Source organism: Ahaetulla prasina, chromosome 8 (assembly GCF_028640845.1).
Source record: "Ahaetulla prasina isolate Xishuangbanna chromosome 8, ASM2864084v1, whole genome shotgun sequence".
In the NCBI taxonomy this organism is placed as follows: Eukaryota; Metazoa; Chordata; class Lepidosauria; order Squamata; family Colubridae; genus Ahaetulla; species Ahaetulla prasina.
In genome coordinates, this window is record NC_080546.1 from 12866899 (window position 1) to 12885056 (window position 18158).

General features: G+C 40.8%; 1 protein-coding gene across 1 annotated transcript in view; it reads left to right on the plus strand.

The window, feature by feature from the left end:
- CFAP299 (cilia and flagella associated protein 299) overlaps positions 1–18158 on the plus strand; it is a 349756-nt gene that overhangs the window by 80668 nt on the left and 250930 nt on the right. The window contains exon 3 of the mRNA XM_058193437.1: positions 62–152. Coding sequence (XP_058049420.1) covers positions 62–152 — 91 coding nt within the window. The remainder of the gene's footprint in view (positions 1–61; positions 153–18158) is intronic.

Here is an 18158-nt window from a genome sequence, read left to right on the forward strand (position 1 = left end):
GATCAAAAAGAAAGCAAGATAAACACCATTGTCTGTTGTTGTTGTTTTTTTCCATTTCTAGAATTTTGTCAAGCGCTGGGAAAGAGTTGAAAGATAATTTTCTGACGGCTTTGGCAGAGAGGGAAGAAGCCAACCGTAATGGGAAAGTCTCTGTGAGTAAAAATCTGAAAAGTTCTATAAGCAGCGTACAATGAATATCTACCATTCGTACTTTGGAATTACGAATCGTCAATATGAGAACGTAAAATCAGAAAATATATCTGAACACATCCGCATGGGAATACCTAGATGTACATTTTTTTTTGTTTTTGTGCTAAAATCCAATCTCTGTATTTAGACAACCTGCTTAGAGGTTTTGCCCATTCATACTTATTTTATTTATTCTGTTCATGGTTTCAGTGCATCACTGGGCCTAATTAAAATCCATATCAAAATAGATGAGTCAAATTTGAAGTCTGCCCTTTTGTACTTTTAATAATTCCCGAAGAGTTCTTTCACCTAATGACTCATTGTGATTTGCAAATTTTCTATAAGGGAAAGGTAAAGGTTCCTCTCGCACATGTTATAGAGGTGCAAATGACAGACTCAATAATTCCTCTGTATTGATAAAAGGGGTAAATTATTCACTGATGGAATTGTGTAAAAGGAACTGAATAGATTAAAACTTGGATTATTAGTAAAATGTGAGAATAAACAATAATTAGATTTAGAATAATAGCGTTGGAAGGGGCCTTGGAGATCTTCTAGTCCAACCCACTGCTTAGGCAGGATACCCTACACCACTTCAGATAAATGTTTATCCGATCTTTTCTTAAAAACATATTAAAAAATATTCTTTCATTTTCCATATATTGCCATAGACCTAGCAACCTTGCGGTCTAAAATTTACCTGAAAAACCCAAGCTAATCAGATATTTTCAAAGGTACAAGTGTAACGTTGCCTATTTCCATCGGTTGATATAAGATATTTTATAATTCGTCTCAGTATGATTAATTCTAGTTAGGAAGTAGAAAAAAAGGAGCCTCTGGCCAAGGGAATGGAAGCAAAAATAACAGTGATGGAATTTAGGATGAAACTGGAGCGAGAGAATGCTGGAAGGAGTATTTTAGAGATTTGCATGGTAAGGATTGGGATAGTAGAACTGAGACTAATGTTATAAATATTAGGATTAAAGAAAAACTTGATGAAAGGAAGGTTTATACATGCTGTGACAATCCTGAAAAATAACAAGGCTGCAGATATAAGGTAAAAGTTAAGGTTCCCCTCGCACATACGTGCTAGACTTTCCTGACTCTAGGGGGACGGTGCTCATCTCCATTTCAAAGCCAAAGAGTCAGCGCTGTCCGAAGACGTCTCCGTGGTCATGTGGCCGGCATGACTCAATGCCAAAGGCGCATGGAATGCTGTTCCCTTCCCACCAAAGGTGATCCCTATTTTTTTACTTGCATATTTTACGTGCTTTCGAACTGCTAGGTTGGCAGAAGCTGGGACAAGTAACGGGAGCTCACCCTGTTACGCGGCACTAGGGATTCGAACTGCTGAACTGCCGATCTTTCGATCGACAAGTTCAGAGTCTTAGCCACTGAGCTACGCGTCCCCTTGGCTGCAGATATAGAAAAGGTATAACTGGAAAAATGTTAAAATACGGGTAGTCCTTGACATAAGCACAATCGAGCCCAGCATTTCCATTTCTAAGCGAGACAGTTTTAAGTGAGTTTTGCCCCGTTTTACCGCCTTTCTTGCAACAGCTGTTAAGCGAATCACTGCAGGTAAGTTAGTAACATGGTTGTAACCAGTCAAAGTTTCAACGGCGCTGAGAAAAGTGACTGTGACACACAAAATGTGATCAAAATCCAGATGCTTGGCAACAGGTTCATATTTATGACCGTTGCTGTGTCCCAAGGTCACGCGATCCCCTTTTGTGACATTCTGACAAGCAAAGTCAATGGGGCAGCCAGATTCGCTTAACAACCGGGTGACTAATCAGCTGCAGTGATTCACTTAACAACTGGGCCAAGACAGGTCGTAAAATGTTGGTTGGATGGATTTGATGAGGTCCTCAGAAAGGCAGATGTTAGGAATTTAAAGAGAAAGAACGCAACGTATGAAGGCAATGTTAACATGTAGACATATTACTAGTATGGACAGAAAAATATGGGGAGACATAGTAAATGGTGCCGGAGTACCCAAAATGTGTATGTTTTTCTTTTATATGTTCTTATCTTAGGCCTTTAATTTATTTGGTTTACATTACTTATCCTTAAAAGGAATAATTCGATGTATAATTGAGGATGGATGTAATTACTTTTTCCCCCCCAATCTCAAGTTAATAAAATGCCAGTAGAATCTTTGGCTGATATCACGTCTAGCTTTTCATTTGTTCGTTTGACCAACTAATCAATTGGTATGGCAATACACATCAAAGGGTGAAAAATGACGGATGATATTGCCTGAATGTTTAGGCAATAATCTAAATTAAATCTTCTGTGCGGTTAACTACAACTATTATTAAATAGAAATACAAATAGAATAACAGAGTGGGAAGGGATCTTGGAGGTCATCTAGTCTAACCCCTTGCCTAGGCAGGAAACCCTACAGTACTTCAGACAAATCTCTTCTTCAAAACTTCCAGTGTTGGAGCACCAACTTCTGGAGGCAAGTTGTTCCACTGATTAATTGTTCTAACTGTCAGGAAATTTCTCTTTAGTTCTGAGTTGCTTCTCTCCTTGAATAGTTTCCATCCATGGTTTCTTGTCCTGCCCTCAGGTGCTTTGGAGAATAGCTTGACTCCCTCTTCTTTGTGGCAACCCCTAAGATATTGGAAGACTGCTATCATGTTACCCCTAGTCTTCTTTTCATTAAACTTGACATACCCAATTAAACTAGAATACCCAATTCCAGCTACCATTCTTTATATGTTTTATCCCCCAGTCCCCTCATCTTTGTTGCTCATCTCTGCACTCTTTCTAGAGTCTCCACATCTTTTTTACATCGTAGCGACCAAAGAATAGTCTAAGCTTGGGTAGCTAAAGATGGATATAATCATTGATATAAGCAATGGCCACATTAATAGCTGCCAGGGACTTATTTCATTGTCTTTCCATTGTGTTAGATGTGGTTGCTGAATTTTGAGTTCTACTTTCAGAGACAAAGAATAAAAACAGCCACCCTTCTAAAATGCTTTTTAAATTCAAAATATTTGGTATCTTTTGAAAAATCTGTCTGTTTGACCTATCACCTCAGCAGATGGTAGTTAAATACTTACCATTTTTTAAAAAAAACTCATTTTTACAAATGCTAGCTCTGCAGCTTATTGTGTTGAAGAGGTGAAGCGTTAAATGCCTCTTCAACAAAAAGCCTAGAATGAAATAAATGGGTTAATCATATAAAATCCTTGCGTTGTCATCTAACAATCTTATTTTAAAATTTGAATCCATAGGAAATGCATTCTTTTGTTCCCATTAAGAAATAAATTTCTTTTGGGTGTAAACAACCCTACAATTATTAAATAATGGAATCTATTGTAGACCTTAATATTTAAGAAATTAGGAGAACGGGTGTTGTTGGAAAGTAGAGAGACAAATGATGATAAGCAATCAGAAACTAAGAGGGTAGTTTATTTTTTTTTAATTGAAAAAGTTTTTACAAAAAATGCCCCCCCTTTTCCCCCCTCCCCCCCACTCTATCCCCTCCCCCCTCCCTCCAAAACCACCCTCCTCCCTCCCCTCCCCCGACTTCCCAGAACAAACACAAGGTATATTTCGAGGGTAGTTTATTGTACTATACAGCAGGAGTGTCAAACTCAAGGCCTGGGGACCAGAGCTGGCTTGTGGGATGCTTAGATCTGGCCCACGGGGCCGCCCTGGAAATAGTGAAGGACTGTCCCATGGTGCCTCTGCCAGTGGAAACGGAGCTCGGGATGGCTCCGTGCACCCCTCCCGAGCTCCGTTTTCACTGGCAGAGGGTTGCAGGAGGCTATCACAGCCGAAAACAGAGCTCACGAGCCCATTTTCACTGGCAGAGCACTCGGGCCGCCACAGGCGCCCCCGACACGAGTCACATTGAGCTGGCCATACTGACCCTGGCCACATTCACTCTGGCCTCCCAAGGTCAAACACAACCCTGAAGCGGCCCTCAATGAAATCAAGTGTCGTGTCCCACTACTCCGCTGACGGACGGGTCAGAGAAATCCGAATCAAGCGTGCCTCTGCAGCTCTGCCAAAGTCCTAGCAAAGTTCTCAAGGCAGGCAGGAGACCAGATAAGGTAGACTTTGCCTGACTCAGAGAATGCCAGAAAGCAGATCCTTTATATAGGCCATGGGGTGTGGCTCCATGACTCAGCACTATCCAGGCCTGCCCCTCCCTTCCTTCTGTTGCCGCCGCCTATCAATTCTCCTGAAGCGAGGGTCACTCCAGTCTGCAGCTGTTGGTAATTGACCTTCCTCAGGCTCACATGCTGTGGGGGAGGGGGAGGGGTCTAGTTGCTCCGTTTGCCTGGGCATGGAGCCAGGGCTGAGGGCTGGGGGCTGAGGGCGCTTCTTCTTCCTCGGCCTGTCTGGGCATGGAGCCAGGGCTGGGGCCGGGAGACATGTTAGGACATTCCTCAGCGTTCGGAAGCAGATAAGATGGGCCCGGCTGCGGGGAAAGCGGACGAGGCACAACATCAAGTTTTGACACCCCTGTTATACAGTATATCCAAGAACTACCTTATTTAAGTTATTCCCAACAGGGCTGTGTTAATGCATGGGCCTCATGGGCAGTTGCTCATGGGGCCCACGAGCATAGGGGCCCCATACTAATCTGTGTACGTTAACCCTTCAATGCACCTTGTATCATATAAATACAGCAACGTATTTATTACTGCATTTTTTAATTACTACTAACATGCAAACGGATGCTTAATTTTATCGGCCATTTACATTTTTATTCCTGTGAGTAGTTGTTGTAGGGCCCCCCCACCTCCAGTACACTGCTTTGCCCAGGGCCCATAATGCTGTTAAGACGACACTGATTCCTAAATAATATGTGGTCTAATCATCAAATGATTAATACAAACACAGATAGCCTGAAGGTAAACATTTCAATTTAATAAACTGATTTGCAGATATTTGGGGAAATCATTGTTAATTCCCAGTTTAACATATGACATAACGTAACATAACATATGAATACCATGTTCATATTTATGGTTGAAACTTTACCATATTCACTACTAATTAGCAGTATCATCTTAGCATTGTGTCAATGAAAATTCCTGTTGAACCAGTGGTGAAATCTGAACTGGTTTACTACCGGTTCGCTGGCTGCGCATGCGTGTTACGCGCCAAACGCATGCACAGTGCACATGACATACCAACTGCGAGGTGCGCGCACAGTGCATGCCAAAAGGAGGCATGGAGTCAATAGAACAGCACGCGCGGGGCATTGAGGGTGGGGGGGTATGATCAGTAAAAAAAAATGCTCTGACAATCACGCAGCTCAGCTGTGATCGTCAGAGCCTTTTTTTAAACCTTTATTTATTTATTTATTTATTTATTTAATCAAATTTTTATACCGCCCTATCTCCCAAGGGACTCAGGGCGGTTTACAGCCCGATAAAAATACAAATATAATACAAGATAAAACACTAATTAAAAAACTTATTTAAATAGGCCAAAATTTAAAATTACAATTAAAATGATAAAACCCCATTAAAATTGAATTTAAAATTAAAATTCTAGTCCAGTCCTGCACAAATAAATAGATGTGTTTTAAGCTCGCGGCGGAAGGTTCGAAGGTCAGGAAGTTGGCGGAGTCCTGGGGGAAGTTCATTCCAGAGGGTGGGAGCCCCCACAGAGAAGGCCCTTCTCCTGGGTGTCGCCAGTCGGCACTGCCTGGCAGACGGCACCCTAAGGAGTCCCTCCCTGTGAGAGCTCACGGGTCGGTGGGAGGCAATCGGCGGCAGCAGACGGTCCCGTAAGTAGCCCGGCCCTAAGCCATGGAGCGCTTTGAAGATAGTTACCAGAACCTTGAAGCGCACCCGGAAGGCCACAGGCAGCCAGTGCAGTCTGCGCAGGAGTGGTGTCACATGGGAGCCACGAGGGGCTCCCTCTATCACCCGTGCAGCCGCATTCTGGACTAACTGGAGCCTCCGGGTGCTCCTCAAGGGAAGCCCCATGTAGAGAGCATTGCAGTAATCCAGGCGAGATGTCACGAGAGCATGAGTGACCGTGCATAGGGCATCCCGGTCCAGGAAGGGGCGCAACTGGCGAACCAGGCGAACCTGGTAAAAAGCTCTCCTGGAGACGGCCGTCAAATGGTCTTCAAAGGACAGCCGTCCATCCAGGAGAACGCCCAAGTTGCGCACCCTTTCCATTGGGGCCAAAAAGCATTTTTTTACAGTCTATTCGGGCAAATACTGTAGGTTGCAAAAATGCTTTTAAAAGGTAAAAAATGGCTCTGACAATTGTGCAGCACAGCTGTGATCGTCAGAGCATTTTTAAAAAACTTTTTAAAAGCATTTTTTACAACCTTTTCGGGCGAATAGGTTGTAAAAAATGCTTTTAAAAGATTAAAAAAAAGGCTCTGACAATTGCACAGCACTGCTGGGATCATTGGAGCCTCTTTTTTTTTTTTTTTTTGCTTTTTTAAAGCATTTTTATTACCTGTACCGGAGAACTGTTAGTAAAAAAATGCTAAAAAAGTTTTTAAAAAAGTTCCAACGATTGGGCGTCGCTCACCTGATTGTTGGAACTTTTTTTTTTAAACATTTTTTACTACTGGTTCGGGCGAACCGGACTGAACCGGGAGCATTTCACCCCTGTGTTGAACACACACATTCCTGTTGAACTATTATTGTTTGTTCTGGGGGAAGAAACTGAATGTATGAATTGGGTTTTGCTGACGTATCATTGTAGTGTTTTGCTATTTTCTACATTTCATCAAGTTTTTACGCTGCAGAAGCAGAAGCAGAAGAAGAAAACATTCTCAAAATGTTTATTTCCCTTTTGATTTAACTCATATTGCCGAAATGAATGGTTTCCGTGCAGAGCTTATGTCAGTCATGGTGGCTAATCGTAATTTCATTTCAAACAAATAACTTCTATGCCCGAAATATAAGGCATATACTAGATCCTAGTTCTCCGGCGTAGTGTAAAATGTAATTAAACTTCATATTTCCTGGAAATAGCTGGAATGCGTATAAATAACTCTTTGCTTCAAGGTGCAAAGGCAGCAAGGAGCTTTCAGAAGAAATGGCGTTTCAGCAGCTCAAATATCTTACCTTTGCCAGGAAGTTGTTTATGAGTTTTATTAAAAAAAATAATATTTTCCTTGCAATCTCTCTCTCTCTCTCTGACCCCGTGCTATTTTGTTTTCCTTTTCTGATTTTTTAAAAAATGATTATTATTTTTTTTTAACATGCTCCCTGAAGGAAAAATAGGCTAGGACACAGGTTCATTTCAGTCGATTCTGGGTTTGCAGAGTTGAACTGAAATGAACTTGCAAGCTTCTTGAACCAGGTTTCAGAAACGAAAACCTGAATTTTTCAGGCTAACCTGTATAACTCTGAGGCCTTATAGAGAGGAAGCTAAAGCGAGTTGGGTCAAGAATTACCTCAGAAGTTATCCCTGGAAGGCAGAGCTCAGTGTGGAGATTCATGGCTCAATAAGAAAAGGTGGAAAATGAGGTTAGAGAAGAAGAGGTGGTAAATGAGTGTACGCGGGGTCCTTGGCTTACAATAGTTCATTTAGTGACCATTCGAAGTTACAACGGCACTGAAGAAAAGCGACTTAAGACCATTTTTCACACTTACGACCTTAGCAACACCCCCTTGATCACGTGATCCAAATTCAGATGCTCGGCAAGTGACTCATATTTATGACCGCTGCTGTGTCCCAAGATCACGTCAGGCAAAGTCAATGGGCAAGCCAGATTCACTGAACAACCAGAATGCTAACTTATCAAGTGCTGTGATTCACTTAACGACTGAGGCAAAGAAAAGTCGTAAAATGGGGCAAAAGTCACTTAACAAATGTCTCACTTAATGTAAATTTCGGGCTCAATTGTGGTCGTAAGTCGAGGACTACCTGCACGGTACGCATGTCCTAGGATAATGTTGCAGGATCCAATTGGGATCGGTCCCTTGGACCAGAGGGGACTGATCCAGATTGGTTCCTGCAAAGTTGATCAGACTACAACAGGGGTCTGCAAACTTGGCTCTTTTAAGACTTGTGGATTTCAACTTCCTTGCTGGCTGAGGAACTCTGGGAGTTGAAGTCCACAAGTCTTAAAAGAGCCAAGTTTGCAGACCCCTGGACTACAGTGTTATATTTTCCAATCTCCCAGCTCTGAGCTGGATACAAACCAGAAAGCTTTCTAAAGATAATTAATCCATTCCAGGCCTGCATAACTCAATGCAAGCAAGTTTGCCCAATGCTAAGCCACAATAAAGAAGAGATGGGGAGAGATAATCAAATTTGGCATTACAGGTAGTCCTTGACTTACAACCATTCGTTTAGTGATTGCAGAGTTACAGTGGCACTGAAAAAAGTGACCTATGATTTTTCATACTTGTGACCCCATGGTCAGGTGATCAAAATTCCATCCATCCATCCATCCATCCATCCATCCATCCATCCATCCATCCCTCTCTCTATTCCCTTCAGAGATAGCAACATTAACCAGAGCACTGAAAAGAAGTAGGAAAAAAAACAAGCTACATAAATAAAATGCACAGAAAAAGAAAATGACATAGATTTAAAAAGAGACCATTAGTTTGTGGTTGCAAGTTCACTGTTTGTCTTATTTTTTAAAAACATAATAGTATTATTGAAAGCGGACATTGGCCAATAAACCCTGCAATATCAATAGCAATAGCACTTAGACTTATATACCACTTTACAGCCCTCTCTAAGTGGTTTACAGAATCAGCATATTGCCCCCAACAATCTGGGTCCTCATTTTTCCGACCTCGGAAGGATGGAAGACTGAGTCAACCTTGAGCTGAATCAAACTCCTGGCAGTAGGCAGTGAATTAGCCTGCAATACTGCATTCTAACCATATTATATTATATTATATTATATTATATTATATTATATTATATTATATTATATTATATTATATTATATTATATTATATTATATTATATTATATTATATTATATTATATTATATTATATTATATTATATTATATTATATTATATTATATTATATTATATTATATTATATTATATTATATTATATTATATTATATTATATTATATTATATTATATTATATTATATTATATTATATTATATTATATTATATTATATTATATTATATTATATTATATTATATTATATTATATTATATTATATTATATTATATTATATTATATTATATTATATTATATTATATTATATTATATTATATTATATTATATTATATTATATTATATTATATTATATTATATTATATTATATTATATTATATTATATTATATTATATTATATTATATTATATTATATTATATTATATTATATTATATTATATTATATTATATTATATTATATTATATTATATTATATTATATTATATTATATTATATTATATTATATTATATTATATTATATTATATTATATTATATTATATTATATTATATTATATTATATTATATTATATTATATTATATTATATTATATTATATTATATTATATTATATTATATTATATTATATTATATTATATTATATTATATTATATTATATTATATTATATTATATTATATTATATTATATTATATTATATTATATTATATTATATTATATTATATTATATTATATTATATTATATTATATTATATTATATTATATTATATTATATTATATTATATTATATTATATTATATTATATTATATTATATTATATTATATTATATTATATTATATTATATTATATTATATTATATTATATTATATTATATTATATTATATTATATTATATTATATTATATTATATTATATTATATTATATTATATTATATTATATTATATTATATTATATTATATTATATTATATTATATTATATTATATTATATTATATTATATTATATTATATTATATTATATTATATTATATTATATTATATTATATTATATTATATTATATTATATTATATTATATTATATTATATTATATTATATTATATTATATTATATTATATTATATTATATTATATTATATTATATTATATTATATTATATTATATTATATTATATTATATTATATTATATTATATTATATTATATTATATTATATTATATTATATTATATTATATTATATTATATTATATTATATTATATTATATTATATTATATTATATTATATTATATTATATTATATTATATTATATTATATTATATTATATTATATTATATTATATTATATTATATTATATTATATTATATTATATTATATTATATTATATTATATTATATTATATTATATTATATTATATTATATTATATTATATTATATTATATTATATTATATTATATTATATTATATTATATTATATTATATTATATTATATTATATTATATTATATTATATTATATTATATTATATTATATTATATTATATTATATTATATTATATTATATTATATTATATTATATTATATTATATTATATTATATTATATTATATTATATTATATTATATTATATTATATTATATTATATTATATTATATTATATTATATTATATTATATTATATTATATTATATTATATTATATTATATTATATTATATTATATTATATTATTATTATTATTATTATTATTATTATTATTATTATTATTATTATTATTATTATTATTATTATTATTATTATTATTATTATTATTATTATTATTATTATTATTATTATTATTATTATTATTATTATTATTATTATTATTATTATTATTATTATTATTATTATTATTATTTGTCCTGCGAACCAACTAGGGCCGTCCCCATAGTTTCGGGCCCACACCCGTCGCCTATGCTCATTTCCCTTGTCTTTCTAGTTCCCCTTGTAACCCTCGGGTGTGTAATGGGGTTCAAGCGATCAAGTGGGCACCGGAGTTTCCGTCCCATTAGCAATTCGGCTGGGCTTTTGCAGGAGGCTATCACAGCCGAAAACAGAGCTCACGAGCCCATTTTCACTGGCAGAGGGTTGCAGGAGGCTATCACAGCCGAAAACAGAGCTCACGAGCCCATTTTCACTGGCAGAGGGTTGCAGGAGGCTATCACAGCCGAAAACAGAGCTCACGAGCCCATTTTCACTGGCAGAGGGTTGCAGGAGGCTATCACAGCCGAAAACAGAGCTCACGAGCCCATTTTCACTGGCAGAGGGTTGCAGGAGGCTATCACAGCCGAAAACAGAGCTCACGAGCCCATTTTCACTGGCAGAGGGTTGCAGGAGGCTATCACAGCCGAAAACAGAGCTCACGAGCCCATTTTCACTGGCAGAGGGTTGCAGGAGGCTATCACAGCCGAAAACAGAGCTCACGAGCCCATTTTCACTGGCAGAGGGTTGCAGGAGGCTATCACAGCCGAAAACAGAGCTCACGAGCCCATTTTCACTGGCAGAGGGTTGCAGGAGGCTATCACAGCCGAAAACAGAGCTCACGAGCCCATTTTCACTGGCAGAGGGTTGCAGGAGGCTATCACAGCCGAAAACAGAGCTCACGAGCCCATTTTCACTGGCAGAGGGTTGCAGGAGGCTATCACAGCCGAAAACAGAGCTCACGAGCCCATTTTCACTGGCAGAGGGTTGCAGGAGGCTATCACAGCCGAAAACAGAGCTCACGAGCCCATTTTCACTGGCAGAGGGTTGCAGGAGGCTATCACAGCCGAAAACAGAGCTCACGAGCCCATTTTCACTGGCAGAGGGTTGCAGGAGGCTATCACAGCCGAAAACAGAGCTCACGAGCCCATTTTCACTGGCAGAGGGTTGCAGGAGGCTATGGCAGCCGAAAATAGAGCTCAGGAGCCCATTTTCACTGGCAGAGGGTTGCAGGAGGCTATCACAGCCGAAAACAGAGCTCACGAGCCCATTTTCACTGGCAGAGGGTTGCAGGAGGCTATCACAGCCGAAAACAGAGCTCACGAGCCCATTTTCACTGGCAGAGGGTTGCAGGAGGCTATCACAGCCGAAAACAGAGCTCACGAGCCCATTTTCACTGGCAGAGGGTTGCAGGAGGCTATCACAGCCGAAAACAGAGCTCACGAGCCCATTTTCACTGGCAGAGGGTTGCAGGAGGCTATCACAGCCGAAAACAGAGCTCACGAGCCCATTTTCACTGGCAGAGGGTTGCAGGAGGCTATCACAGCCGAAAACAGAGCTCACGAGCCCATTTTCACTGGCAGAGGGTTGCAGGAGGCTATCACAGCCGAAAACAGAGCTCACGAGCCCATTTTCACTGGCAGAGGGTTGCAGGAGGCTATCACAGCCGAAAACAGAGCTCACGAGCCCATTTTCACTGGCAGAGGGTTGCAGGAGGCTATCACAGCCGAAAACAGAGCTCACGAGCCCATTTTCACTGGCAGAGGGTTGCAGGAGGCTATCACAGCCGAAAACAGAGCTCACGAGCCCATTTTCACTGGCAGAGGGTTGCAGGAGGCTATCACAGCCGAAAACAGAGCTCACGAGCCCATTTTCACTGGCAGAGGGTTGCAGGAGGCTATCACAGCCGAAAACAGAGCTCACGAGCCCATTTTCACTGGCAGAGGGTTGCAGGAGGCTATCACAGCCGAAAACAGAGCTCACGAGCCCATTTTCACTGGCAGAGGGTTGCAGGAGGCTATCACAGCCGAAAACAGAGCTCACGAGCCCATTTTCACTGGCAGAGGGTTGCAGGAGGCTATCACAGCCGAAAACAGAGCTCACGAGCCCATTTTCACTGGCAGAGGGTTGCAGGAGGCTATCACAGCCGAAAACAGAGCTCACGAGCCCATTTTCACTGGCAGAGGGTTGCAGGAGGCTATCACAGCCGAAAACAGAGCTCACGAGCCCATTTTCACTGGCCGCCACAGGCGCCCCCGACACGAGTCACATTGAGCTGGCCATACTGACCCCGGCCACATTCACTCTGGCCTCCCAAGGTCAAACACAACCCTGAAGCGGCCCTCAATGAAATCAAGTTTTGACACCCCTGCTATACAGTATATCCAAGAACTACCTTATTTAAGTTATTCCCAACAGGGCTGTGTTAATGCATGGGCCTCATGGGCAGTTTTCCATGGGGCCCATGAGTGGCCACCATACATAGCTTCTAGCTAACCCTTCATCCTTACGATCCCTGGGTGACCTCGTGGAGGAGGTCCAATACCTTTCCCTTAACTTATCAGGAATTATTACACGATCACCCCATAACAGGCACCCCTTGAGCCGAGAGCTCATCTCGTTTTTAACAAATTCTTTGAACCGTTAGCCCGGCGCAGACACCCTCTCTGTACCCAACCGAGTACAGTCCTTAACACAATGTCGGTATGATGCCCGAGCCACTTCCTTAGATGTGACTGGGCCAGAGTCCAACGAGTCAATAAGTAAGATGGGCGTCCCGGGTGGGGTCTTGATCGCCCCTGGTAGTGGGCATCGGCTTAACGCGCCTGCATGCCCCACTTCTTTCCTGGTCGATGCTGCAGCTTATGCGAATGGCGGCTAAGAATATAGTCCATCGGGTCAAGCGTGGCGAAAGTGCCACAGGCGTTGGCGATCGCCAGCCAGTATCCTAGTAGCGGTCTGTGGTCAGTCACGATTTCAAAATTCCGCCCAAAGACATACTCGTGGAATTTTTGACCCCTGACACAATGGCTAGTGCTTCTTTGTCTAATTGGCTGTAGTTCCTCTCTGGGAGGACATCGTTCTAGAGTAGAACGCTATGGGGCTTCTGTGCCGTTTGAAGTCTATGGCTGAGTACAGCCCCACCCCATAAGGGAGGCATGCAAACCAGCACTAGGGGTAATGAGTCGTGATATTGGATGAGCAGGCTATCACTTGAGAGCAGGTTCTTTACTGCTTCAAAAGCCCTATTTTCTGACTTTCCCCAAGACCAAACAGTATTTTTCCTAAGAGCCTATGCAGCGGTTCCATAGCAGTTGCTTTGTTCTTTAAAAGACCGCGTAAAATTAACCAATCCCAGGAATGCCTGCAGCTCTGCTTTGTTTTTGGGCGCTGGAGCCTTCCTAATTGCCTTAACCTTGCTCTCAGTAGGGTGAATTCCTTTCTTGTCTATCCGTAGCCCAAGAAATCGGATTCGACCCCTATCTGGCATTTGTTTGTCTTGACTTTTAATCCGGCTGTCCGGAAAATGCTCAAGACCTTTCTTAACCGCCCCCAATTCCTCCATGTTTTCCCTGAAATTAGGACATCATCAAGTAGGGAACTACCCTGGGAGCCCCTGCAGTAGTCGTTCCATCAGGTTTTGGAACAGCCCTGGTGCCACACTGACCCCAAATTGCAATCGGGTGCACTTGAAGGCCCCTGTGCGTCACAATCGTTTGGGCTTGGCTGTGCGGGCGTCTACTGGCAGTTGTTGGTAGGCTTGGGCCAAGTCTAACTTTGCAAAGACTTGCCCTTGCCCCAAAGAGTGCAATAAGTGTTGCACCACTGAACCGGGAGCATTTCACCCTATGTTGAACACACACATTCCTGTTGAACCAGTGGTGAAATCTGAACTGGTTTACTACCGGTTCGCTGGCTGCGCATGCGTGTTACGCGCCAAACGCATGCACAGTGCACATGACATACCAACTGCGAGGTGCGCGCACAGTGCATGCCAAAAGGAGGCATGGAGTCAATAGAACAGCACGCGCGGGGCATTGAGGGTGGGGGGGTATGATCAGTAAAAAAAAATGCTCTGACAATCACGCAGCTCAGCTGTGATCGTCAGAGCCTTTTTTTAAACCTTTATTTATTTATTTATTTATTTATTTAATCAAATTTTTATACCGCCCTATCTCCCAAAGGACTCAGGGCGGTTTACAGCCCGATAAAAATACAAATATAATACAAGATAAAACACTAATTAAAAAACTTATTTAAATAGGCCAAAATTTAAAATTACAATTAAAATGATAAAACCCCATTAAAATTAAATTTAAAATTAAAATTCTAGTCCAGTCCTGCACAAATAAATAGATGTGTTTTAAGCTCGCGGCGGAAGGTTCGAAGGTCAGGAAGTTGACGGAGTCCTGGGGGAAGTTCATTCCAGAGGGTGGGAGCCCCCACAGAGAAGGCCCTTCCCCTGGGTGTCGCCAGTCGGCACTGCCTGGCAGACGGCACCCTAAGGAGTCCCTCCCTGTGAGAGCGCACGGGTCGGTGGGAGGCAATCGGTGGCAGCAGACGGTCCCGTAAGTAGCCCGGCCCTAAGCCATGGAGCGCTTTGAAGATAGTTACCAAAACCTTGAAGCGCACCCGGAAGGCCACAGGCAGCCAGTGCAGTCTGCGCAGGAGTGGTGTCACATGGGAGCCACGAGGCTCCTCTATCACCCGTGCAGCCGCATTCTGACTAACTGAGCCTCCGGTGCTCCTCAAGGGAAGCCCCATGTAGAGAGCATTGCAGTAATCCAGGCGAGATGTCACGAGAGCATGAGTGACCGTGCATAGGGCATCCCGGTCCAGGAAGGGGCGCAACTGGCGAACCAGGCGAACCTGGTAAAAAGCTCTCCTGGAGACGGCCGTCAAATGGTCTTCAAAGGACAGCCGTCCATCCAGGAGAACGCCCAAGTTGCGCACCCTTTCCATTGGGGCCAAAAAGCATTTTTTTACAGTCTATTCGGGCAAATACTGTAGGTTGCAAAAATGCTTTTAAAAGGCAAAAAATGGCTCTGACAATTGTGCAGCACAGCTGTGATCGTCAGAGCATTTTTAAAAAACTTTTTAAAAGCATTTTTTACAACCTTTTCGGGCGAATAGGTTGTAAAAAATGCTTTTAAAAGATTTAAAAAAAGGCTCTGACAATTGCACAGCACTGCTGGGATCATTGGAGCCTCTTTTTTTTTTTTTTTTTGCTTTTTTAAAGCATTTTTATTACCTGTACCGGAGAACTGTTAGTAAAAAAATGCTAAAAAAGTTTTTAAAAAAGTTCCAACGATTGGGCGTCGCTCACCTGATTGTTGGAACTTTTTTTTTAACATTTTTTACTACTGGTTCGGGCGAACCGGACTGAACCGGGAGCATTTCACCCCTATGTTGAACACACACATTCCTGTTGAACTATTATTGTTTGTTCTGGGGGAAGAAACTGAATGTATGAATTGGGTTTTGCTGACGTATCATTGTAGTGTTTTGCTATTTTCTACATTTCATCAAGTTTTTACGCTGCAGAAGCAGAAGCAGAAGAAGAAAACATTCTCAAAATGTTTATTTCCCTTTTGATTTAACTCATATTGCCGAAATGAATGGTTTCCGTGCAGAGCTTATGTCAGTCATGGTGGCTAATCGTAATTTCATTTCAAACAAATAACTTCTATGCCCGAAATATAAGGCATATGCTAGATCCTAGTTCTCCAACGTAGTGTAAAATGTAATTAAACTTCATATTTCCTGGAAATAGCTGGAATGCGTATAAATAACTCTTTGCTTCAAGGTGCAAAGGCAGCAAGGAGCTTTCAGAAGAAATGGCGTTTCAGCAGCTCAAATATCTTACCTTTGCCAGGAAGTTGTTTATGAGTTTTATTTAAAAAAATAATATTTTCCTTGCAATCTCCCTCTCTCTCTCTGACCCCGTGCTATTTTGTTTTCCTTTTCTGACTTTCCCCAAGACCAAACAGTATTTTTCCTAAGAGCCTATGCAGCGGTTCCATAGCAGTTGCTTTGTTCTTTAAAAAGACCGCGTAAAAATTAACCAATCCCAGGAATGCCTGCAGCTCTGCTTTGTTTTTGGGCGCTGGAGCCTTCCTAATTGCCTTAACCTTGCTCTCAGTAGGGTGAATTCCTTTCTTGTCTATCCGTAGCCCAAGAAATCGGATTCGACCCCTATCTGGCATTTGTTTGTCTTGACTTTTAATCCGGCTGTCCGGAAAATGCTCAAGACCTTTCTTAACCGCTCCCCCAATTCCTCCATGTTTTCCCCTGAAATTAGGACATCATCGAAGTAGGGAACTACCCCTGGGAGCCCCTGCAGTAGTCGTTCCATCAGGTTTTGGAACAGCCCTGGTGCCACACTGACCCCAAATTGCAATCGGGTGCACTTGAAGGCCCCTGTGCGTCACAATCGTTTGGGCTTGGCTGTGCGGGCGTCTACTGGCAGTTGTTGGTAGGCTTGGGCCAAGTCTAACTTTGCAAAGACTTGCCCTTGCCCCAAAGAGTGCAATAAGTGTTGCACCACGGGAACCGGGTAAGCGCTTTTCTGTAAGGCTTTGTTAAGCGTCGCCTTGTAGTCAGCGCAAATTCTAATTGACCCGTCCGGTTTTATGGGGGTGACGATTGGCGTCTCCCACTTTGCGTGGTCGACTGGCACCAAAATCCCCTGATTTATGGGCTTATCCCGCTCCCTATCCATTTATGGGTTTAGGGCTAAAGGGACTCTCCTCGCCTTAAGCCTAATGGGGGCTACCTGGGGTCTAAGTTGAAGGAAATGGGGTCCCTTGTACTTGCCCAGGCAGTCCTTGAAGACATCTTCGAACTCGTTAAAGAGAATGTCTTTCAGGTTACAGTCACTTCGGTAGATGCCAGTCACTCCCATGCCCAGGGCACGAAACCAGTCTAGTCCCAACAGACTGGGCAGAGTTCCTTCGACGATCGTGATGGGCAGGGTCTTTTTATGTGGACCGTACTCGACTCGGACGGAGGTGGTCCCTCGAACAGGGATGCGATTCCCTGGTAGTCGTGCACTCGTGGCCGTTGTGCTTGCAGGTGGCGCTCATGACGGACGGCAGCGACTTCGCCAAAGTGTCCCAGGACATGATGGTGATCGCTGATCCCGTGTCTACTTCAAGCCGGCACCGTACTCCCTCTATTTTGGCTTGGTGAAGATCTTCTTCCACTTTGGTCGGCGCGGCCTATGACCACAGTTGTTTGGTTGGAATCCGCGCCTTTTTGTTTGAGCCAATCGCGGGTCGCCTTGCCGATTCCGGCCTGATTGGCCGATTTGAATTTTCGGCGGAAGGTTGGGCGCTCGACAAACTTGAGCTAGGTGCCCTT